The 23867-nt window shown below is 55.1% G+C and overlaps 9 protein-coding genes across 9 annotated transcripts; 5 read left to right on the top strand and 4 right to left on the bottom strand.

Annotated features, from left to right (window-relative positions):
* Nucleotides 1-213: 213 nt before the first annotated feature.
* PG985_013007 (uncharacterized protein) lies at nucleotides 214-751 on the bottom strand (the record flags this gene model as incomplete). Its single annotated transcript, XM_066832773.1, has 2 exons — nucleotides 214-529; nucleotides 618-751. The coding sequence occupies 2 exons, from the start codon at nucleotides 749-751 to the stop codon at nucleotides 214-216; spliced, it is 450 nt and encodes a 149-aa protein (XP_066680823.1).
* Nucleotides 752-3021: 2270 nt separating this feature from the next.
* Nucleotides 3022-4059, top strand: PG985_013006 (uncharacterized protein; the record flags this gene model as incomplete). The annotated part of the gene is made up of 2 exons (XM_066832772.1): nucleotides 3022-3059; nucleotides 3117-4059. The coding sequence occupies 2 exons, from the start codon at nucleotides 3022-3024 to the stop codon at nucleotides 4057-4059; spliced, it is 981 nt and encodes a 326-aa protein (XP_066680822.1).
* A 575-nt stretch (nucleotides 4060-4634) lies between these two features.
* On the top strand, nucleotides 4635-5537 carry PG985_013005 (uncharacterized protein; the record flags this gene model as incomplete). The annotated part of the gene is made up of 1 exon (XM_066832771.1): nucleotides 4635-5537. One exon carries the CDS (start codon nucleotides 4635-4637, stop codon nucleotides 5535-5537), a length of 903 nt encoding a protein of 300 aa, XP_066680821.1.
* Nucleotides 5538-7558: 2021 nt separating this feature from the next.
* On the bottom strand, nucleotides 7559-8648 carry PG985_013004 (uncharacterized protein; the record flags this gene model as incomplete). Its single annotated transcript, XM_066832770.1, has 3 exons — nucleotides 7559-8034; nucleotides 8115-8546; nucleotides 8600-8648. The coding sequence occupies 3 exons, from the start codon at nucleotides 8646-8648 to the stop codon at nucleotides 7559-7561; spliced, it is 957 nt and encodes a 318-aa protein (XP_066680820.1).
* Nucleotides 8649-9962: 1314 nt separating this feature from the next.
* On the bottom strand, nucleotides 9963-11941 carry PG985_013003 (uncharacterized protein; the record flags this gene model as incomplete). Its single annotated transcript, XM_066832769.1, has 6 exons — nucleotides 9963-10112; nucleotides 10202-10869; nucleotides 10923-11016; nucleotides 11075-11457; nucleotides 11524-11679; nucleotides 11782-11941. 6 exons carry the CDS (start codon nucleotides 11939-11941, stop codon nucleotides 9963-9965), a joined length of 1611 nt encoding a protein of 536 aa, XP_066680819.1.
* Nucleotides 11942-13085: 1144 nt separating this feature from the next.
* Nucleotides 13086-14165, top strand: PG985_013002 (RNA-binding domain-containing protein; the record flags this gene model as incomplete). Its single annotated transcript, XM_066832768.1, has 1 exon — nucleotides 13086-14165. One exon carries the CDS (start codon nucleotides 13086-13088, stop codon nucleotides 14163-14165), a length of 1080 nt encoding a protein of 359 aa, XP_066680818.1.
* A 426-nt stretch (nucleotides 14166-14591) lies between these two features.
* Nucleotides 14592-15841, bottom strand: PG985_013001 (uncharacterized protein; the record flags this gene model as incomplete). The annotated part of the gene is made up of 2 exons (XM_066832767.1): nucleotides 14592-15658; nucleotides 15733-15841. 2 exons carry the CDS (start codon nucleotides 15839-15841, stop codon nucleotides 14592-14594), a joined length of 1176 nt encoding a protein of 391 aa, XP_066680817.1.
* A 2617-nt stretch (nucleotides 15842-18458) lies between these two features.
* On the top strand, nucleotides 18459-20024 carry PG985_013000 (septin; the record flags this gene model as incomplete). Its single annotated transcript, XM_066832766.1, has 6 exons — nucleotides 18459-18549; nucleotides 18690-18806; nucleotides 18877-18964; nucleotides 19033-19170; nucleotides 19243-19710; nucleotides 19772-20024. 6 exons carry the CDS (start codon nucleotides 18459-18461, stop codon nucleotides 20022-20024), a joined length of 1155 nt encoding a protein of 384 aa, XP_066680816.1.
* Nucleotides 20025-21497: 1473 nt separating this feature from the next.
* PG985_012999 (Protein lifeguard 4) lies at nucleotides 21498-22426 on the top strand (the record flags this gene model as incomplete). Its single annotated transcript, XM_066832765.1, has 2 exons — nucleotides 21498-21854; nucleotides 21935-22426. The coding sequence occupies 2 exons, from the start codon at nucleotides 21498-21500 to the stop codon at nucleotides 22424-22426; spliced, it is 849 nt and encodes a 282-aa protein (XP_066680815.1).
* Nucleotides 22427-23867: the final 1441 nt, after the last annotated feature.

Raw genomic sequence — 23867 nt, 5'->3', positions numbered from 1 at the left:
TTTCGGGGGGCTTTGCAGCGTCGAAGCGAATGGAAATCAATTGGCACGATCTGTCAAGAACGTCGAGAGAGTATCCCTGCTCCCATCTCCCGGCCCTCCCCCCTCCCTAATCCCAAGTCCCATACTTCCTGCCACCGGCATCTCCGGCGCGCGCTCACACTGCCTGGGCGTCTCTTATAAGTACGATGAAGGAATAAGAAATAGGGGGGCGGGCTACTGCTGTTGCTGCTGCAAGGGACTGATGACGAAGGCCGCCGGCCCGACGTAGCGCTCGGTGACGACGCTGCCGTGGTTCTCGCGCACCACGTCCGCGGCCGGCACGAGGTGAGTCCCCGTCTGGTTGGAGCCCGGCGTCCACTCCCAGTCGACGGCGACGGTGTGCCCTGCGCCGTCGGCGGCGGGCTCGAACGCCCAGCTGAATCGCGGGTCGTCGCAGCTCCTCAGCCCCACCGTAGGCAGCATGTCCGGGCCCTGCACCGTGGCGCTGCAGGTCGTTGCCGCCGCGGCCGCTGCCACTTTGAAGCTGAAGCTGTTGGTTTGGGGATTGCCCGGCGTTAGAAGTAGGAAAGGGAAGTTGGTTGAGAGGGAGGGGAGGGGAAGACACTGGGTGGGCTTACAAGCAGAGCACGCTGTGCGGCTGGCAGCTGGCCGAGAAGTCGGTCACATCGAACTCCGTCGCGGGGGTTTGGCGAGGTTCGATGACGGCGCCGGAAACGGCGGAGACGAGAGCGAGGGCAGTGGCAGTCTTCATGGTGTCGGCTTGGCTCTGGTTTAGTGATTGAACGAGCTGTTGAGGAATGCCTGTTACTGTGCTGGAGATGTGTTGTAATGCTGGCGTGATCAACCATTCTACCACTGACCGAGTGCCACCCCTTTTATAGCACTCCTCTCCAGTCCCCAGCTGGTGTTGTCATCACCTGCACTACCAGTCTTATTGATCCCCTCGTGCCATTGCGCCACTCGCTCCATGACCCCCCTATCTGGTAACTCTTGCTTGCCACCAAGCCGGCACAGGGACTCATCCTCGGATGGCAGGTTGCATCTCGTATTCGATTCTTCGACGAAGGACTTTGCTAGTCCTTGGTCCCAAGCTTGCAATTTGTGCGCAGCTTACCCCCAGACCGTGTGAAGGAGAGCTTCAAGTCGGATTCTACATGGCGATTACTCATGACCACCCATGCATACTCGGGACGGTAAGCCGCGCTAGCTGGGCTTTGGTCTTGCAATACGAAGGCCTGTATTGGTCATGATGATAAGTCTCATTACAGATGGCTCAGCTAAAAATAACAAAGCCTCACCAGACATATCCCATTGGAGCATCATGCTGCCGCTAGTCTAAGGGGCGATCTTCAATGTAACGAAGCTTTTACATGCCACAACATCTTCGGTGATAATGCGCATGAGATCTTAGTGCATCGTGTAACCAACCACATTAAAATGTCTCAGTCAAGTCCTGGCACTGCTCACATATGGACCCTGCTTGGATGCCATGGTCGTCTGCTTGCTCATAGATGCCGGCGTTCGGTTGGCACCGCACGGATAATGTCTAGCCTATTACATACACATCACTGTCCTTTGATTATAGCCTCTCAAAATGGCTGGTTCTTTTACATACGACCATATCCTGCTGAATACTAGGGATCCCGTCCGCTCTCCCATATATAAGCAGCAGAGAGCCGAATTAGTACTAGGGTCGGTGACGACCTGGGAATCCTCGGTGTTGTATGTTTTTGTCTTTTTGCACTTTTGGGTCTCGGCTGTGTCAAGTTGTGCCTCTGATTGAAGATGCCCCCAGTCGACCACCAATGTGACTTGGGGCTCCCTCTCTCTCCCCTCTCTCTCCCTCTCTCTCCCTCTCTCTCCCTCTCTCTCCCTCTCTCTCCCCTCTCTCTCCCTCTCTCTCCCTCTCTCTCCCTCTCCCATTCTTCGAACAGGTTTTGTAATGCCTGAGGCACAGTCTCTGCTTGGGTATCCTCGGCTTCGGGACTCTCTTCGTTACGAGCTGCTGCGCGACCCCGAGACATGAACCGCGAAAGGCGGCGTACTCTTCTGGGGAGAGATTTCACTGTACCATCCGGCTTGAGATCGTCTGCACCGTCCAGTTGCTGTATTACCTCGGCCAGGGCTTCCTGCGACGGCTCTTGGACAGAGCGCAAATTGGTCGTAGGAATAGCAGAAGTAGAGGCAGAGGCGGTTTCCTCAACCTGGGCCGGCTCAAATTCACCTTGTGGGGGCCTGCCGAATACGCCAAAGGTGATGCATTCAAGAGGAAGTTTGACAGGTCCCGAGCCAGTGACCACCCGTCTCGGCAGGTGCTTGCCCCTGTGTGGCCCTTATATAACCAGCTTCACAAAGGGGCAATTCGAGCTTCCCACGGGTTGCGTCGACCTCCTTTTCTTTTCTTAAAATATTCTTTATAAATTTCTCTTATTTCTAAAAAGAAAAATATAAAATAATACAAAAATAGAGCTTATTCTTAAAAGGAACTTTTTATATTTAATAGAGGCTAGATATAAAAAGAAAATAATACGTACCTCTCTTAACTCTCTAACCGTCTTAGGTGGCCGTTGACTCCTAAGTATTACCCCCGACAGTGCCCGAATCACTGCACGAGTACTATCGTGCTAGAATCGATTCTTGTCGCAAACTATGGCGTTACGCTCTGTCCATTGCAAGTCTTAAAGCATATGTAAGCCAACATTCTCCCGTAAAGGGTCGAATATATATTCAGGTATTATGGTAGGCAAAGGCGGGTTGATCGATGTCCCAGAACAGGTGTTCACGTTTAGACATGGCGCCGATATTGGTCGAGCTGACCTATTAGCTTGGGTCGATGAGCAGAAACTTGACCACTAAGCTTTGCGAATACCCCGGCCTCACCTTAGACCAAACCTTGTTGGCTGTGGAGAAACAAACAACCTTCTCCCCTCCGAAAGTTCACCCCCTACTATATCACCCAAGTCATCTTTCTCAGTCAAAGCCTAGTCGCGTCTGCCTGTCGGTGCATTTGCGATGACGGAGATGTTCGATTCTACTAAGCTTCCGGGCTCAAAGTCCAGGTCGTTGTGTCGATAGCTCAGGAATCTCGTCTCGCGAAAACCGAAAAACGGGAACAGGCTTCCAGTCCCAGAACAAAAGACGCCACCTCCAGAGCCCCTTGACAATCCTATCACGTCCTCCAGCAGCCGTGCATCTGGCCCATTACTCCCAGTTTCCCTGCACCCATTAGGGGCCTCATTCCAGTTGACCGCCCTGGGGGCGAAGCCGCAGTCACCGAAACTCCAAGAAGAACAGCTGTCTTCTTCAGCACCCGGCAAGGAAGCCATTGTGCCCGAGGACTTCTCTGGCCTCGACCCCCTGGTGGACGCCCTCGGTGCGGTCGATTTCTGCCAGGACAACGGCGGCGAGATCGGCGAGCGACTGGCACAGATGATGCGCCATTGGGAGGACACGGGCGCGCTTTTCCCCCTCGGCTGCCTGGGGGATGCCTGCTACGGGCTGCAGCCCCTCGAAGGGGCTTGCAACGCCGATTTCATGGTCCTCAACCCCGTGTACCCTCAAGTTTGGCGCCACCCCAGCACCGTTATCCGGATCCAATGGTGCTACTACCACGACGACGACTACGACTTCGCCAACGGGTTTACGTGCTACCAGCTTGGATCCATCATGATGTCCAAGTCGCAGGATCCTGTCGGAGTGCTCAACAACCAGGGCCCACGAGCCGTCACCTCCTGGACAGATAGCCACTGCAAGCTGGTGGTGCAGCTGCAGGAGGCCGAGGACGGGGCGGTCAGCGGCCATCCCACCGGGCCGGTCTGGGTAGTCAACTACACCGGCTACGACAAGCCCGACGCGCAGAAGCACGCCAAGACGAAGCTCGAGGGCATACAGGTAGCCCGCGTGGCCGACTCTCTGGAGCAGCTGATGGCCTGCCAATGGGGCATGTGGCCCAAGTTTGAGGACATGGACGCCGACTTTGTGGAACTCTATCCCTGCTACCAGGAGGAAGAGGGCGGCCCTATCCTGTGCAAGGAAGTCGCTGATGCTGATTGCTCCTGAGTGTATACTCATTCTCGTGGAACAATCTAAATCTGGGCATCTTCCGTGTGGTGATGCTGATTAATGGATGCAGGAATCCCTAGGGAGAGAGTCATTCTCCTTAACATTTGAGGTGTCAACGAACCATATATTTGGAAACTTATACTCCCAGGGCTTGACACAACTTTATTATACCAACAAGACTATGCGCCACTTTCCTTTTTTCCCCAGACCAAGTACCGGAAATGCGACAGGCTAGAAGCCAAGAGTTACAGCGCGGGTATCCTCCGGCGAGCTATGCTCGTTGCGCCTTCGTAAGGGTACCGATAATAACATCTTTTGAAATCACATAAGCGTCTTGTCTGATGAGTATGGTACAGTCAAACATTAAGTTCATGGTTACCAGGTTTGATTTAAACTTCCGCCAATGGCTGAATTCTGATTCGGAGCCCAGAGTTGCCAGTCATTTCGGAGAAGCGTATAGCAATCTGTTCTATATTATGACCACCTCAAGCTAGCACCAGCATTTATACTACCACTTCCAACACATCTCTCACAAATATTCGGGTAACTATTAGATCACCCACGCCCTCGCCATGTCTTATAAATCGCACCAACAAGACACGCCTTCGGGCATCATGCCCAAGTCACTCGGCAGAAGGCTGGTCGACATGGTGTTGCAAAGGAACAAAACGCCCAAGTCACCGCCTGCCGAGCGAAGTGCGTCACCAGCACCCGAAGTCAAGCCCGAACAATATCTCACCATCCAGAATTTGGTGACGACCCTCAAAGCCGTCGACTTCTGGATCGAAAACAGGGGCGACGTGCGCGGCAGGCAGCTCGAGGGGATGATGCGCAGCTGGGAAGAGAGCGACAAGAGATTCCCCATAGGCTGCCTCGAAGGCGCCTGGTACGCGCTCCAGCCGCGCGAGGTGGGCTGCCGTCCCCGGTTCATGATCCGCAACGACCGCGAGACCTACCCGCGCGTATGGCACCGCCCGAGCATCATCCGCGTGCAGCGATGCTTCTACGGCAACAAGGAGCACCACGACGCCGACGGCATCACTTGTTATCAGCTGGGCACCATCTGGACCTCGAACCGGCCTACCACCTGGGAGCTGCTGCCGCCGGACCCGTCGGGGCGGAAACGGCTCTCGTACTGGAGGAGGACCCCATTCAAGCTGGTGGTGGAGATGAAGAGATCCGAGGAGGGCGGAGAGGAAATCACTACCGGCAGTCCCACCGGGGCGGTTTGGGTGGTCAACGATTCGGGGTACCACCGAGCGCACGCGGACAAAAACGCAAAAACGGAACTCGAAGGGGTGCTCATGGCGCGCGTCGCGGACTCTCTCGGCGATCTGGTGGGCTGTGGGAGGAGGGAAAGGTGGCCCAAGTTCGAGAAGGCGGATGCCGACTACCTGGACTACTTCCCGTGCTACCAAAAGGAAAAAGGGGGGCCCATCTTTTGGAAGGGCACTCGCGATGATGAGTGCTACTGAGGACAACATAGCCGCCGTTTTGGGCACTGGGCTTCTAGGATACTATCCTTTTTAGGAGATTCATGTAAACACTCGACGGAGAATGGGACACGAAATCTATGCTGACGATGAAAAATTTGGATAATGACACCTTGGCGTCAAAAGAATTGCTACCAACAGATTATGCCGTATCGTCGGTACTGGATATGGTATAGTATCTTTGTAATAATGTTTATCCCACTTGAAATAATGGCTATTGGATCAACTGACCGGTCAAGCGGGCACAATATCATAGTAACATCAAACCAGGCAAAATCTCGGTTGATGGTCAACTGCACCGAAGCGCTCTGATAACTTTTGAATCACAAATGCTCATGGCGCGAGCCTGGCGATGCCATGACCAAGTAGCAACCTGTTCCACCTCGACTTCGTATACACCGGCGCCCCCAGCTTCATTTACCTCGGCGCCCTCGTTGCGATATGGTCTGCCGTGCTCCAGCTCTTGTAGCAAAGTTCCGTCGATTTCTTGCCGGTTCACGCCAGACAGCGACACAGGAAGCTCGGGCTTCTCGAACCTTTCCCTTGGCTGTCGAGCAGTTCCATCGGCCGTTCTGCCAAGCACACGTTGGTGAGCCCACCGCCAGAGGAGCAGAGCCACAGCGCCGATGACCGGTCCTACCACCCATGCCATGTTGTGTGTAGAGGCGGGGATGGGAGGGGCTGGGGTTGGTATTGCTGTTGCCTGGCTTATTGTTGATGAAGTGGCTGGTATGAAATGGTCAGCCAAGTAACCCCGAACAAACCGAACAATCTGGAGTGGTATAAATTGCTCTCACATGGACTACTGCTACTAGTAATAGTGGAGGAACTGATACCAAAGAGAATTTTGGGCAGCCCCAAGTATGTAGCGTATATAGTAAAAACCGTCGATCGCCCATCTACCAACGTAGCTGCCTTGCTCACAGCGGTAGTAATTGGGTCCCCAGGGTACGACCGATATGTGACCGGAGTCATCAATACGGTGCTATAGCCACCAATCTCGGTGGAGATCTCTACTTCGGTGAAAACTAGCTGGATGGACGTCGTGGACCTCGATGGGATGACAGTGGTATCTGAAGTTCGGGTAGTAGTTATTTCGGTGAGCGAAGAATCCGTCCTGGATGGTATAATAGTAACATGTGAGGTTCCGGTAGTAGTGTTTTCGATGAGCGAGGTATCTGTCCGAGTTGGGTTTTGAGCGAGAGCTGACCTCGATGGTGTTGTCGTCACATCCTCGGTGGAATCGCAGAAGGCAAGGTAAGGTTCTATCCACACAGTACTAGTATTGTGATCCCGCAGACAATCTTTGCATGCGTTCTTAAGGGACAGAAATTTCGAGCCTTCCTGGCAGAGGATCGAGTTGCTCGTCCCGACTTTCTGGGCCTCGAGATACGCATCATCTAATGACCTGCAATTTAGAATCCCCTGGTGACTAGAATGAATTTGTAATGGCGGCACTTACTGCAATTCTCGTAGCAGACAGCGGGAATCGTAACATCCTCTGGCTGGGCTGACTGACTTCGGCTTGAAACTGGAAAGACGAGAAGAACCCAAAGAACAGCAGCCCTGTTCATTTCCGTATGATTAGTCGACAAAGCTAACGAGGTGGCTTACGAGGGCAGTTGCGAGCAAGAATGAAATGTATGTTTTGGGGGTTAAGACGGGAGAGAAAAGGCCAAGGTCACGACCGCCGCTGGCTTGCTCCGGGCCTTCGCCTGGCTGTTCTGTCTGGATCCCAGTGCAGGTCGAATGTCGCACCAATGAGACAACCTGTATACAATTCGTATGTGATTGGGCCTATTCGATGCAAACACCCGTGTCTCGCTGTCAGCTGCGAATGTACCGTCAGCAGTGTCTTGTGGCATCGAACACTGAACACGTTTGATCTGATGGCCCGATCCTCAAGAAACCTTTCATCCAGAAACAGCTGGATGTCATCTGCGTAGAGGCACTACAGCTACTCGATCCTACATGCGCTGTTAGACTGGCAACCATGATAGTCATCATTGATTCGGTGTCCGGGGAATCCGCGCAGCGTCCTCGGTATTCCCAGATCTGAATGTTTGTGTCCCCTCAATCTCTTGTATGCCGTTGTCCTCAATGCGGTACGGCCCGCCAGCTTCCAGATCTTGTGGAGATCGGGCAGTATTGCCCTGCTGGTTCACGCCGGGCTCTGGCCCCGCAAGCTCCGGCTTTTCCTTCCCGTCTATCTCTTGTGTCGTTCCATCGGCCGCCCCGTGCTCACGCCGGTGCCTCCTGCGCCTCCACCAAAACGCCAGCAGAGCAAGGATCACGATGGCTGCTACACCGCCAACCGCCGGGCCTGCTACCCATGCCATGCTCTGTGCCGCCGCTGGAGGAGGTGGGGTTGGGGCTGGAGTGTTCACAATGGGTTGAATTAGCCGAGGAACTGGGAATGGACCACGCCATTTAGGGTGGTAGAACTCGCTTACACGTGGTGTTTCCAACAGCGGGATTGCTGGTAGTAGTAGAAGGACTGTCGCTGAAAAAGGGCCTTAGGTAACTCCGAGTAGGTGGCAGGTATGGTATAAACCGTACGCCTCCCATCAACCAACGTGGCCGCCGTGGTGACAAGCGTGGTAACGGGAACTAGGAAGAACGAGGGGTAAGTAGCAAGTGTTGTCAACACGGTGCTGTGGCCACCAAGCTCAGTAGTAATCATCACGTTGGTAGTGACCATGCGAGCGGTGTTGGTCCCTATAGTAGTGATCTCTACGCTCACGGTATCTGTGTCTGTTGGCGCCTGCGAGACAGTGCCATTGGTGTTGCAGTAGTTGAGGTATGACCCTATAGGCTGTAGCGCCACGGAATCCGTGACATTCGCCGCATTGTGATCCTGCATGCATTCGTTACATCTCTGCACATCTTCGCGGAAAGCAGAGCCCGCCCGACAGAGGGCAGGTGTCTTCCCTTGCCTTTGGGCTTCAAGAAGCGCATCGTCTAGCAAAAATGAGGTTAGAGCCACGCCGGCTAGCTGGACATATCATCGTACTGTGGCCATGGGATTCGTAAATAGTACTCACTGCAAGTGGCATAGCAGACACTGGGAATTGTTGGGTCGTTGCTCGCCATATCGATGAGCAGGTGTGGAAAAGATTCCCGAGGGCGGCGAAATCAACAAGTGCAAAACAGGAATTGCTTTGCAAAGCGGACAAGAGCGCTCTTTTCTATGATGACGCCCCATCTTATTTTTATTTGCAAGAGGTGCGTATTGGGGGTTGCGCTGTTAAGGCAGGCTGTGGGATGCTCGCGCGTGATTGGGCTGCAGCTTCGACATGGACGCTCGGCTGCATTTGGAGTCATGGGAATCTCACATGGTTGCATTCAGATTGACAGCAGAGTCACCCCGAATAGCCATCGGCAGATTGACTTGAAGTAATCGTCTTCGGCAACAGTTGCACGACGTTGAACGCGATGCCAGACTGGTGTCGACTTATCGGGAATCATCAGGAGCAAGAAGATTGTTAAGTTGTGAGCGATGGAATGTGTCTATCAATTCAGTGACCACATACCGTTGTCAACTGCGCTTATTAATTAAGTATTTATGATGACCTGACCGTCCCCGTAACCTTTCATCTCTCAGCCTACACATCAGGAAGCCAGAACGTTCGCGAGTTCTGTAACGGCATCGTGTGCCGAAACGTGGTGTTGAGGTAAAAGGGGTTAGCCAATGGCATTGCTAGTACAGCGAGCTACTGCAGTCTTAGTCTGACGTAGCGACAAAATCTTCATCAAATACTTGACTACATGGGGCTGTAACTCAGTGGTAGAGTGTACGCTTTGCATTATGCAAACCACGTGTGATTGCGTAAAGCCCAGGGTTCGATCCCCTGCTGCTCCAATATCATTCCGATGGTCAATTTCCTTTTTGCTTCCATTCCGACTTGAGCTTTTTTCTCAATTGCGTGATAACTGCATTTTCTTTTTTTCCTTTTACTTTCTTATCTTTCGTGCTTCAGCCCCATACTTCGGTAGACGAAGCGTGTTGCGCAAAGTCAGTGACATTCCACGAAGGCGATTAGCACATGGAACAGTAGCAGTCAAGGCCGCCATTGCAGGCCGGTTAATAACACCAAATGTCGCAGACTGCAGGATTGAATCAATCAGTTGACATTGCCGGGGTATCTATTCTACACATCTGCTCTTGGCTACACACAACCACTCCGACTTATCTTTGCAAAGTAGTACGCCGGTGGGTTTCGAACAAATGAGCTCACCAAATCGCCGTATCCTGCCGTCACACGCCCCCATTTCAATCATCTCACCCTCCCGACAGACAGCATGGAACTACTCAGGGAGCCCCAATGCTGCTTGTCTTCATACTTCGTATTCCATCCACACATGCCTGCGTAAGCACGCCTACTCCTTGTAAGCCGGGATGCGACACTATTTCCCACCACCTCCGGCCGGTTTCCGGTTCATCAGGTTGCCAAAGAATTGCGCCAACCGCTCCGTGTCGGGCTTCGAGTCCACCGGCTCCTGCTCGACCTCGTCAATAAGACTCGGCTCGGGTGATTGACCATATGCTTGTCGGTCCTGCATGGGTTTGTTAGCTGAATGGGTATTTCTACAAACACACCCGCAACGTCCGTCCAAACGCGACGAGTGAGAAGGGAATACTGTACCTTAAGTCTCTGCACCATGTCGTCAGCGTCCACCTGAATGCCGCCCATGTTGAACTGCACCGGTCCGATGTGATCACTGATGATCTCGTCCGTATTGCTGATCTGCGAGTAATCCCTGCCGCTCTGCTCGTCCACCTTCTTCTCGGCCTCGAGCTTGGGCATCTGCTGCGCCAGGAACTTCTGCGTGTCGGCCGGCTCCACCTCGAGCCGGTGCGTGGCCTGCTGGCCCTGGGCGAGCTGCAGCGCATCCAAGCTGGTGTCTTGAACCTGTTCCTCGTACAAAACCACAGCGGAGCCTTCGGGTTCGGCCGGGGGCGCAGGTTGATGTTCGTGGCCGTTGGTCATGATAGTTTCCTCGTTGCCGTCGCCTTCGCCTTCGCCATCGGCAGCGCCGCCATTCACGCCGTTTGTCGCAGCTGGCTGAGCAATATCGTGGTCGAGATCGATGCCCCATCCGAGACTAACGGCATCGGTATCGAACCCCTCGCGCAGAATGCGGATCTTGCTCCAGGAGTCCCAGTTAGGCGGCACGACAATCTTGTCTCGGTCGATGACGTTGTGCTTGATCGGTTGTCGCTTCAGCAGAGAGTGGATTCCCAAGCTGGCATGGACGAGGGTCTGGAGAGGCGATGCCATGGTCGGCGAGGTGTAGATGAGGGAAGCGCCATCTAGTCAAGCAATTTAGCGATTTGAAACCAAGGCGCTTGGTAGGGCTACTTACGCTTGAGAAGGACGGTACGGAGGTATTGAAGCACCAGGTCGAATTTCTCTTCTCTCCAACCCTGGGACTTCTCCAGGTAGTCTATCCCTTCAGCCTAGTGTCTCAATGTTAGCCAAGATCTCAAGAGTGCGCAGATCGGGGGGTCAACATACGCCCTGGCAAACCACACAAAGCGGCAGCCCCAGGCCATCCTCCCATTCACCAGGACCGAGCGGCAAAGCTATGTCGCCTTCGGCCGGGACAGCGCCAGTGCCATCGAGGTTGACGGTGGTGCCTCCTCGGCCCCGGTCCTTCCAGCCGATCATGACCTCCTCCATGGCGTCCTTGCAGTCGAGGCTGAGCGAGCCGATGACCTTGCGGATCAGCACGATCCACTCCCGTAGCTGTCGCATCCATAACCAAGGTTGTGACCAGTCCAAAAGTATTACTATTAAGGTGTTGGGTATCGTTTGCGGCGTGAGCAGGGGCCTGACGAGAGACGTGAAGGAGGGCGAGGGATTCGAGAGCAGATAGAGCGACACCCGGGCGAGCACATCTGTTGACACGATGGGTTAGCAAACGAGCTGGGTGTGTATGCGGCAGATTCCTCGAGCGCACTCACCATCCTGATCCGCATCCATGACATCGTAGTATGTGTAGCCCAAGGCGAAGCTGTTGGCAATGGGCGGTATCTTGTGGCTGCCCCGATCGGCATTGCGGCGGCCATCGTTGTTTGCGAGTCCCCCGATGAAGTCCCGCTGTGATTCTACCGTGCCGCCTGTACATCGTCACTTGGTGTCAGCTTGGACTTTGCATGTAACCTCGGGTAGTCAAGGCAACTCGGAGGAGAGGCGGGAGGAGAGCAATGGGTCTGTCGTACCGAGGACGAGCATGTTCTTCTCTGGTAAGCGCTTGCCGCTGGCGACATTGTCGAGCATGGAGCTCCACATGTCCTTCTTGGGCTCTCCATTCTTGCCGTCCGACCCTGAGCCGACCGAGGTCGAGGTGTAGGTGGAAAAGCGATTGGTGTTTGCCGTCATATTGGCCGTTGACCAGACGGCTGCATTGGGATACTATGGTCAATCGTGTGAGGGTTGTCTGTCCGTGGTGGGTTGCGACTGCTGGTCGGGGCGCGGGCGTGGGCGTCGAGACTCTTGAGAAACGCGTGCCGTTCGGGTGGAGGAATAAAGTTGCCCTTCCGGCTGTGACTTGGACTTGGATGATGTTGCTTGCTGGATGGGCAAATTGGTGGGGCGGCGGCAGAGATCAGATTTCAATCAATCAATCAACACAAGACAAGACTAACAGACAAGAAGGGAAAGCGGATGCCGTAGTATACAAGAAAGCTGGGGAAGGATTGGATTCTAGTTGTACGAGGGGGATCATTTGCTGTACAGGATGCGATGCGATGCCATTCAATCCAAACCAAAAGGAACTTTTTAGGTAGCACTATCGTGATGTGACAATGCTTGACCGACCCCCAAAAACCCAAAGCCCCAGGACCTCTCTTTCATTGTGCAATCAATCAATTTGCCAGGGGGTGGTTGACCTTCTGCAGCCTTTTCGGGACCCCTGGCAGTGCCTGTCTGCCTGTGTTTGGAGCTTTTCCACGGCTGGCATTAGTGCAGTTCTGGGCGTAGCGAGTACACATAAGCCGCCTATTGGAGTGCTGGCTTCCACTGGGAAATTTGGCAGGTGACGGCCCGACAGAGCAATTGAGCTAATAAGCTGCCTGGATTGACTGATTTGGGGTACTGCCAATCTCCAAGCTTTTGGTGGGGCTCGGTGCAACCAGTACAGTACTTCCAGCTGCTAATCCTTGCCGACTTGAGCCACAGTTGGTACCTGGAAATCTCAAGCGGGACGTCACCGTGCTGCAACTCTCTGTTGCTCTTCAGCCTTGCGACAGCCTCCAAAATATTATCTTTTGCGATCGGCTGGGTCAATATCTAACATCTTTCCCCCAAAACGATTTGCTTTTATTCACGTTATATCTTTCTCCGGAGCCGACTGACTCTAGCGATGGTTTCATCTAATTAGACCTCCCACCATTCCCACCTAAGACGGACCGTCCTTCGCCATTTCCTGGAGGCCTACCTGCAGCCTTGAGCCGGCTACAGTACCTAACATAACCCGAGACCCAGCACCATCACCGACACCAATACCACAGCCGCCGCCGCCACCATGAACTCGATCCGCAGCATCCAGCAGCTCAACAAGCGCGAGCTCGAGGCCGGCATCCACAACCCCAACGCCTCGTGGCACGCCGACTACCGCGACACGGCCTTTGTCTCCTTCGGCGGCCTGCCCTTTTCGCTGTCCGAGGGAGACGTCCTGGCCATCTTCTCGCAGTTCGGCGAGCCCGTCTACCTGAAGCTGGCGCGCGACAAGGAGACGGGCAAGTCCCGCGGCTTCGGCTGGCTCAAGTACGAGGACCAGCGCAGCACCGACCTCGCCGTCGACAACCTGGCCGGCGCCGACGTCGGCGGCCGCCTCATCCGCGTCGACCACGCCCGCTACAAGATGCGCGACGACGAGGACTCCGAGGAGGGCCGCGTGGGCTGGGAGGATATGCTGCGCCGGGAGAAGGCCGCGGCCCGGGGCGGCGCGGACCCGGATCGCATGGACACCGACGAGGACGAGAGCGAGGAGGAGGAGGAAGTCGTGCAAAGGCCCATGCTGCAGGAGGAGAAGGAGCTGGCGCGGCTGCTCGAGGAGCACGACGACGACGACCCCATGAAGGCGTACATGATCGAAGAGAAGAAGAAAGAGGTCGAGCTCGCGGTGCAGAAGTACGAGAGGAAGGACCGGAAACACAAGCACCGGCACCACCATCACCACCGAAGCCACCGGAGTCATCGGTCGAGGCGGGACGACAGCGAAGACCGGGAAAGGCACAAACGGTCCAGGCGAGACGAGACACCTCCCGCAGACGATCGGAAAAGGGCAGATACACCAGAAGCCCGTGATCGGAACCGGGACCGGAACCGGGACCGAGACCGCAGGCCCCGTGATGAAGACGAGCGCCGTGAACGCAGGCATGGAAGCCATAGGGAGCGGGGCGAAGGTCGCGACAAGGACGAAAGAAGGAGGCGGGATCGGGACAGGGACGGGGGCGAGGACGGTCACGAGAAGCGGCACAGGGACTCTCACGACCGCCGACGTGAACGGAGGCGGGACCACTCGGAAGAAGAAGGCCGTGACAAGGAACACAAGTCACGACGCAAGAGTAGAAGCAGGTCGCCTCGCCCGAGGAGAGATTGATAAAATAATTAGCCATGCTACGTAGCCTTGATTCGCATCACGATATACCACTTCTTGCCTTGTCGTCCTAACGATTGCTGCTGCTGCTGCTGTTTGTCGTGTCCGCTCTCCTTTCCTTGTAAATCCGACAAAGTCCCTGGGGGTGGTTCGCTAATCCAGTAATAAGTGTAGTAAAAAGCCGGCCCTGTTTGTTGATCTCCAATTGTTTCCCCCCTTTCCCTTCCATAGTAAGTCCGCCTTGATAAGTACCCTAGTTATTGACCCTTGACGCCTATCGCATGCAGCATATCCCTAAACAACGACATGATCCCCAGTTCGACGTCGACACCAAGCACTCGCTTCTTCTGTGCCGCGGCTCGTCTTGATCTTCCCGTTCCTCCTCTCCTTCTTCCCCTTGCGTCAGTATCGCCTTGCTGCTAGGTAGTCCTAATTCCCGAGATACCGCTTCCAGCCTTGGCGGTAGACGACGGTTTTGCCCTCCTCGCCCTCGCCGAGCATGTACTTCTCCCATCGGGCATCGCGGCCGGCCCCGACCACCAGCAGGCTCTCCTCGTCGATCCACCCAATTACTCCCTTGGGCGGCCTCGTGGTGCCCAGAACCGCCGCCTCGGGAATACCGCCCGTGGGCTCGTCGCCCGCCTCGAACCGCGCCGAGGCGAATGAGTAGACGTCGGAGAACGGCCCGAACGGAAGGCTGGACAGGATGCCCCATTTGTTCGTCGCGTCTCCTGCGCCGCCTGTTGACCCTATGCTGGGCGAGTGGTGAGGTGATGTCGCACTGCTCGGGCTCGACGGCGCGCCTAACCCTCCCTTTCTGCTGCTGCTGCCGGGACTGGTGGGCACGTCGAAGATGTGTAGGCTGCCCTTGGCGCTGGTGCAGGCCAGCATCTTGCCGCTCGGGCTGAAGCGCAGGGAGTAGATGGTCGCGAACTCGCTGCCGCGCCTCCGCTCGGCGATGCGCGCGCAGCTGCTGGTGGCGAAGATGCGGATGATGGTGCCCTTCTCGCTGGCCGTGGCGAGGAGCTCGCCGTCGGCCGAGAGCTGTAGGGCCTGGAGGCGGCTGGTATGGGCGGGGATGATGCTCACGTTGTCGGTGGCCAGCTCGACGACCTGGACCTGGCCCGGGGTCTGGCCGGGGAAGACGAGCCAGCGGTCGCTGAGGGCGCAGAGCCCCTGCAGGTTGTCGGCCGTCTCGTACTTGGCCAGCGGCTTGGGCTGCTTCTCGAAGGCGTAGACGCGCACGCTGTTCTGCAGCACGACGACGACGCGGCTCTTGGAGATCTGCACGCCGCGCACCGCCGTCAGGGTCGTGATCTCGAGCGCCACCTTGCCCTTGCTGTCGTCCCAGATGATGACCTTGTTCTGGGGGAACTTGGGCAGGCGGCCGCCGCCCACCAGCGCCAGGTAGTTGGCGTTGCCCATCATCTGGACCAGGCCCAGGCCGGCGCTGAAGTCCCGCGTCGTCATGAGCTGGCAGGTGTTGGAGTTGAAGACTGGGGGTAGCGCATGTCAGTGACCTGTCTGTCTCTAAAGACGATGATGACGTCAACGCGGCGACGGGACATACCACAGAAGCCCGAGTTCAGGCCGACGCTGAACCGGGAGGCATCGTTGTTGAAGGAGACGGACAGGACCGACGGCTCCTGCGTCGCCTCTATCGGCGGGCGCGTGTTCATGGTGCGGGTATGTGAGGTTGAGGGTGCCGCCTGGGTGGTGGCGTGGCGCAGTCCAAGTTTGGGCTTGGAGACAGTAAGTAGGTACCTAGGGAATGACGGGACGAGTGTAAGTCTGGTCAACAATCGACGAAATGCGGTTTCCGATCTTTATCAAAACAACATATCGATGTCATGTAACCCAGGCGATATGCACATGTATTAGGTGGTGATGGCGGCGGTGTTGAGTGGCCCCGTCGTTCGTCTCTGTAAGCGAGGGACCTGGCAGCAGCAGCAGCGAGGGTGAGGGACAGATTGACTGAGGCCTGGGGAAGATGTCGGCCTCACAATCGCATTCACTTGATGCCCGCATAAGCGACGGATTCTCTTAGGCAAATGAGAGGGGATTCAATATATAATACACAAATCATCTGTTTGTACCAAGATAGGAAGAGTCAGGCCCAGTCTCGTCTCCGGTCCCTTGGGGTGGTCATGGGGTTACAAGATTCAAAGGTGAGCGAGAGAGCCAGTGATGCTGTCTACCTGGCACATGGTAACCTGCTCTGCAACAATAGAGCTGTCCTGCCTGCCTGGCCTGGCCCCAGCTGGAGCTTTCTTTCTGGAGCTAATGCTAAGGGCGACTTGGAGTGTGGCTCATGCTATGCTTGCCTGCCTTTGGGAGTGGTGCTGCATGAACCCCCGGGCCCCGGAATCCTGAAGCGGCGATTCAATTAATGATCAGCAGTGGATTGGGATTGGGGGGGAATCTCGCCAGCTGCCAGGCAATCATCCTCCCTCACGAGAAGGTGGAAGCCAGAGCGCTACCCCCCCGGTACGTACCGAGCCTCTTATTTATTAAGCTCGCGGGCACCCCTGCAGGATATCCATTCGAATATTAAGCACATGCCATCAACAGTCAACTTTACATTAACGATACCCACCGCCGTGTTCCTCTCTTCACCCTCGCTCTCCAGCATTGGCGATTACGGACTATTAGTACTACAGTACGTGGTGGAAACGTAACGTTCTGGAAGACTCGTCGTGTCGTTTGATTGTCCCGAACAGGCTCGTATCGTTCTTGGTCCATTCTATCTGCCAGAAACCAGACGAGAGACTGGCTATTAATACGGTCAATCCATGTCTTGACAATCTCGCTCTTCGTTTATGCGTGTGTCTGAGTGTCTCGTGTGGTGTTTTTCTCATATTTGGAGGGGGACAGTCAAAGATCAATTGACAAGGAGAGGAGCGAACGAACGGGAAATAGCAACGACCAGGGATGTGCCCGTTTCGTTTCTAGCGTTCCGTCCTGCCCCTGAATTCATCGAAGTTGTTTGTGGAGAACCTTCTCAAATCGCCATTTCCCATATGCAACCATTTGAACATTGAGATGATTGGGACTGCTCAAGTGAGCAAGTACGTGGTGACTTTGGCATTTCCCATCACCGAAATGCAGCTCTGACTGTAAGCTTCGACGGAGAGGTAGCTTTTAGGTGCTGACTCTTGTTTTCGTCCAGTTCAATGCAGCCACAGTTTAATCATTCCAAAACCAATAATTGTAATCAATGCGATCGTAGCAGAAAGTAGCGGTAGGTTGCACATCTCATTTGGTTGTACTGTGAGTTTAGTGCTGGAGTGCAGGAGATCCAAATTGGATTGGAGGCGTGCAACTGCCTAGCGGGCGGGCAGTTCTAGCGCCCTCCACCAATGGCATCCCCCAACTCGGTCTGCTGCTACAGACGGTACCTGCTGTACTCTTTCACTGTTGCACCCAGCGCGCACAGGTGCCCGCCCGCCCGCCATCCCAATCCCACTTTTCCAGCACCCAGGCCAATCGTCCAGTCCCAAACCAGCCCAATCAATTTCCTTCCCTGTCTGGCCTGGCCCGTTCGCTCGTCCCTTCAACACTCACCCGCCAAGAAAAAGTCCCCTTTTTCGAGATACCCCCTTCGCGCCGGCCAAAAGTTGCGTGCGTGCGTGCAAGTTGTTGTTGTGCTGTCAATTGCAGGCAGTCTACCACTCTCTCTCTCCAACCGCAGACCATCGCCAATTTTTGGTTCGTCTCCAGTTGTCGTCTACCAAACCCATCCACACCTTCACCAACCGCGACCGACCGACCGTTCTTGCATTCAACCACCATACTTTTCCACCTGCCCTTCGTTTTTGACGGTATTTCGGGTACTCTGTTTTTGATACCCGTCGTTCTCCTTCTCGGGCTACCTACGGTCCTCCTTCGAACCCATCCACACCACGCCAGCACACAGTCCGCTCGCTGCCCGATCCGCGAAGCTCTGATCGACCCAGGAACAGAATAGTCCAATATGTCGTCCCCAGCCGTACGTATCTCTCGAGACCCTCTCTGCTCTACTATCCCCTTTCACGCAGCAATCACCCGTCACTGCAGCTTGCCTGGGACAGCAACACGATAGCTCAGGAGCCGGTAGCCCAATTTTCGAACTCCTTTGCCTGAGACGTCGCATGCACACTTCTTTCCCTACCCTTTGCTCGCTGTCATTCTTACCGACGACTTGAAACTACAAGCCGGATTCCCCTTCACCTTTGACAATTGACCCTTGCCTGCTCCCAATCCATCGTGTCGCTTGTTGATTCTACCAACGTTGGTCGCCGTCGCTAACTCGCAACCATGGCTCCCTCTCAGAAGATGATCCGCCGCAAGAAGAATGTGAAGAAGGGAATTCAGTTCTGCCTGATGGTCTGCGGTGCCTCAGGAACAGGTACTTGCCCCTCCCATCCTCTCGCCTGACGGCGCGCCGACCGCCTCTCGTGCCCCCGATGCCGTCGACACACGAAGCGCCGCGCCCATGGCAACTTTTGGCACGAAGTAACACGGCACTGACAAATCGCTCCTAAACAGGTCGTACCACCTTCGTCAACACTCTCTGCGGCAAGAGCGTCCTGGACCACAAGGACTCGGACGATGCTAGCGCTGCCCACGTCGAGGAAGGCGTCAAGATCAAGCCCATCACAGTTGGTATGTCGAATCACCCATCGCCAGCATATACAGCGAAGAGGACGGACTGCTAATACGTTGGATGATGCAGAGCTTGAATTGGACGAGGAGGGCACACGCATCTCCCTGACCATCGTCGACACCCCCGGTTTCGGCGACCAGATCGACAATGAAGCAAGGTACGATACAGGAACCAGCCCCTTCGGGTGTCTGGATGCACGATACTAACGCAACGGGCCAAATCTAGCTTCTCGGAGATTGTTGGCTATCTCGAGAGACAATACGATGATATTCTGGCCGAGGAGTCGCGTATCAAGCGTAACCCCAGATTCAGGGACAACCGTGTCCACGCTATGCTTTACTTCATCACACCGACTGGTCATGGGTACGTTTTGCCCACGGCGCTTGCCGCTTTTCCCCCCTTTGGTCCACGCAGCCAGAACTGACAGACGCACAGTCTCCGTGAGCTCGACATTGAGCTGATGAAGCGCCTCGCCCCCCGCGCGAACGTCATCCCCGTTATCGGCAGGGCCGACTCGCTCACCCCCGCCGAGCTGGCCGAGTCCAAGAAGCTGGTGATGGAGGACATCGAGCACTACCGCATCCCCGTCTACAACTTCCCCTACGACATCGAGGAGGATGACGAGGACACCGTCGAGGAGAACGCCGAGCTCCGTGGCCTGATGCCCTTCGCCATTGTTGGCTCCGAGGACATCGTCGAGATCGGAGGCCGCAAGGTGCGCGCCCGCCAATACCCCTGGGGTGTCGTCGAGGTTGACAACCCTCGCCACTCGGACTTCCTCGCCATTCGATCCGCTCTGTTGCACAGCCATTTGGCCGACCTGAAGGAAATTACCCACGACTTCCTGTACGAGAACTACCGTACCGAGAAGCTGTCCAAGAGCGTGGATGGTGGTGCTGGAGTGTATGTTTCTTGCGCCCCCAACTCAATTTGTGTAAATGCAGTTTTGCTAACGGTTTTGCAGCGATTCTTCGATGAACCCCGAGGACCTGGCGTCGCAGTCTGTCCGCCTCAAGGAGGAGCAGCTCCGCCGCGAGGAGGAGAAGCTGCGCGAGATCGAGGTCAAGGTGCAGCGCGAGATCAACGAGAAGCGACAGGAGCTTCTGGCCCGCGAGTCCCAACTGCGCGAGATCGAGGCGCGCATGCAGCGCGAGCAGGCCGCCTCGCAAGCCCAGGGCTCGCCCGTGCCCGAGGCCAACGGCGAGCACGAGGCCTAAGCCAACACCTGCGCTACGTCTTGTTTTCTTTACTACTAATGCTGGTTCAATGGAGGCCAGGCGAAACAAAAGAAGCGAACGAACCGCGGGCGTTGGATGTTGTGATATCCCCACTTCTCTCACGTTTTTTATTGTTGAAGACGGGCGGCCTACGCCGGGCAGATACGAAATGAGAAGATTCTACCACGAACGAGGCTCGGCAGTCAGGCTTGCGCACGATGAGCAGAGTAGACGTGATGCCTCGGCCTTGGCGCTGCTGCCACGTACGGCGGCAGACAGGCTTGGGACATGATGATAGCCTATACGAAGTTTGTTTTGCGCAGCAACGTTTTTGGAAGCTGGTTCTCGTGAGGGACTGACGTTATGAGGATGTTGTGGCCGAGGTTTTGCTCTCTCTGTCTCGACGTCTGAGCAAGCAAGCAAAGTTGCAGGCTTCGGTCTGTGTGTATCGAGAGGGTCACCAAGGCGGAAAGGAATGTCCCCTCCGATTATTTAATGTAGCCTTTGCGCACAAATGTTGACCTTGTTCTCGTTTTACTACCCCTTTTTTCTCACTCAAGATCCCGCCTTGAACTTTCCTAGTACTAGTGGCCTTCTAATGCAAATATCCAAATATTCTCAAAATCACAACTTGATGAAGCGATGCCGTGAATTGCGTTGGTTGCGTTGAGAATGGTGATGGCTTCTTCGTTGGGGTGCGTTGAGTGAACAGGGGACAGCGCATTCAAGAACATGCTAGCATCAACAGGTCCGGAAAGTGGGGAGTGTTGGTCTGGCCGATCCCAGAAATAGAGGTCATCATGTTGGGATCTATGACTCTTTCCCAAGATCAGCCAAACAGCCGAGGGTCAAGATGCATTCAATATGCCTGCAGTTTGACGCCACCGAGCTTAGGCAAGTGGTTGAGCATGTCCTCCAAAGTACAAAGGCGCGCCAATGAGATTGCACGTGGACATGCCTAGGCACCAGGCGCCTGTACGCCACAGGTCGCTTCCAGAAAGCGCCAGGGCCCCCTTGGCCGCCTGACCAGGCCGGATTGAGGTAGATTATTGGCGTCCCCATCCAGAAGTGCTGGCCCCCAGGTTGCTATGTATGACGGCGCATGACACAGCCTCACCCAACCCTCGGCGCTTTGCCTTCAATCAATGCTTCTTCCTCCCCGCGATTAATAAACCTACCTACGATTTCAGCTTCTGTACACTACACCTCCAATCCATCAAATCGAGGCTGTCTGTTGTCGTCGTCAGCATTCTCATCCATCACGGTTTTGTCATTTTGCATCGATTGCACCTTTGCTTTTTGTCCGACGACCGCGAGTATCCATTTCCAGACCAGACCATCAATCAATCAGACCCGTCGTGAATCAAGTAGTAACCCACTCTTGACATTTCCGATAACGTAACGACTTTCAACTTCCACGACTTCGCGAAAACCAACCTACCGCTCGGCAAGCAGCAACAAGGCGCAAAGAAGATGGCCGCCAACGCCAAATACCAAGCCGCCCCGACGCAGGACCCCGACGAGGGCACCTGGTCGCAAGCGCCGCCCTCGTACCAGGCCGCCGACTCGGCCCGCGACGAGGCCGCCCTCTTCGGCGGCGGCGCGCCCCGCGGGGGGACGGGCGTGGAGGACGACGACATCCCCGACGACTTCAAGTTTGGCGGCTCCGTCGCCGAGGCCACGGTCGACATCCGCAACCAGTTCATCCGCAAAGTCTACACCATCCTGACGGCCCAGCTCGTCGTCACGGCCATTGTCAGCTCGCTGAGCTTCTTCAGCGCCGGCTACAAGGCTTGGATCCAGAGCCACCCGGCGCTGGTCTTCGTCTCTGTAAGTTCCTGTCTTCGCTGTCGCATGATACCTTTGCATTAAATGACGATCGGTTGCTAACCTGTGACCTTCTTCTCTAGCTGTTCGGCGCCATCGGTTTCATGTTCCTCACCTACTGGAAGCGCAAGTCGTACCCCACGAACCTGCTGTTCCTGTCGGGCTTCACGGTGCTCGAGGCCTACTCCATCAGCGTCATCGTGTCCTTCTACAAGACGCAGATTGTGCTCAACGCCGTGGTGCTGACGGGCGGCATCTTCGTGTTCCTGACGCTGTTCGCGTGCCAGACCAAGTACGACTTCACCTCGTGGATGCCGTACCTGTTCGGCGGGCTCTGGGGGCTCATCCTGTTCGGCTTCATGGCCGCCTTCTTCCCCTACAGCAGCACCGGCGAGCTCATCTACGGCGGGCTCGCGGCCCTCATCTTCTCCGGCTACATCCTGGTCGACACGCAGCTCGTGCTCCGCCACCACCACGTCGAGGAGGAGATTGCGGCGGCCATCAGCCTGTACCTCGACATCATCAACCTGTTCCTCGCCATCCTGCGCATTCTGAACAGCCAGCAAAATAACTAGGATGGGTTGGATGATTGGTAAGGGATGCGGAGGAGACAGGAACATACAGAGGAAGTAAAGAATACAGAAAGAAAGAAAGAAAACGTTGCGTACAGCCAGGCTATTATGGTACCTTACGATACAAGATTGGGAATCCGGGGGTTCAAAGTGAGCAGGAGGAGGCGGCGGCGTCGCTTGTGTTTCCCTTGTTGGTGAGGATCGTTTAGTTTCTTATTACCTGCCTGACAGTTGGGACTGGCTCGGGCTTTGCTGCTTGCGTTTGGTACACAGATACATACATTACCTTCTTCCAAAGAATGAAGGGGTTTTCTTCTCTGGTTTCAATGACTGACTGGGTCGCACTATCACTGGATCCACTGGTGACTGGCACTGTCTGCGAATGGTCTCTAGGCTTCAAAACAGGTCGAATACGGGCAGACAAATAACTGTACACCATGCGCTCGTATAGTTTACAGGTTCATGGCCAATGGGGAGCCATCACGCAAGTGTCCGTCAGTCCCAGGGATCAGAGATAGCCTTGTTTGGATCCCGTCGCTTTGAAAATCGTCGGCAGTACAGCCAACAACACACAATACAGCCCGTACAGCTTGACAATTAACGACGCGAGGTGAGTGCGGGGCAGTCATTGGGGTTCGCGATTTAGTGTCAGCCGAATGAGACCAAGGCAGCTCAGTGAGAGAGCTTCGACATGCCTCACGTATGGGCTGATGGGGGTCATGGGGCGTAGTCGTAGCAGGTGCGCTTCTAGTATGGCCGCTCATCGGAAGAAAAGCGATTCATTCGTACTATTAGTGAGCCAAGTAGTGAATGTATCTACAACCTAGAAGGCGGTTTGGTCGATTCGCTTCCATGTTTGCTGACGTGTTCCAGCAAAGCCCATGCATTTGCTGGCACCTTGATTCGTCGATATCCATGGGCGGCATCTTCATAATATGACTGCTAAGGCATACTACTCGCCGGCATTGGATGCCTTGCCATGCAAGACTCCTGTCCGTCGGATTCCCATTTCAAGAAGAAAAAGAAATTGACTTGTTTTTGGCCACCTTCGCTATTACTGCCATTCAGCGTTGGGTCAAGGCTTGAGCTTTTGTAAATACTTAATGGCCCAAGACTCGAATACCTTCATCTTACTGCTATACTTGCATTGCGATGGCCCAAGCCATTGGCCAGCCCGGTGTTGAGTTTCAGGCTGCGAGAGATGACTTTCTTGCTACCCTCTCTGCGGCCGAACGTAGCCAGTTCACAACGTTATGCTGCCAAGCGTCTCCAGAACAACTCCTGGAATCTATAGCGCCATTCTCTCGTCGTTTCAAAAAGGAGCGATGGGCCAGGTTGTTTTCGAAGATCCGAGGTTTCACTGAAGCGTTGCAGCCCTATTTTGAAGTCGTCGGTATCGTTGTATCTTCCCACCCCGAAATTGCAGGCATAGTTTGGGGGTCGT

The sequence above is a fragment of the Apiospora marii genome (assembly GCF_038362585.1).
Source record: "Apiospora marii strain CBS 49790 chromosome Unknown utg000009l_segment0_segment0, whole genome shotgun sequence".
NCBI lineage: Eukaryota > Fungi > Ascomycota > Sordariomycetes > Amphisphaeriales > Apiosporaceae > Apiospora > Apiospora marii.
This window is presented reverse-complemented; position numbering and strand designations above follow the sequence as displayed.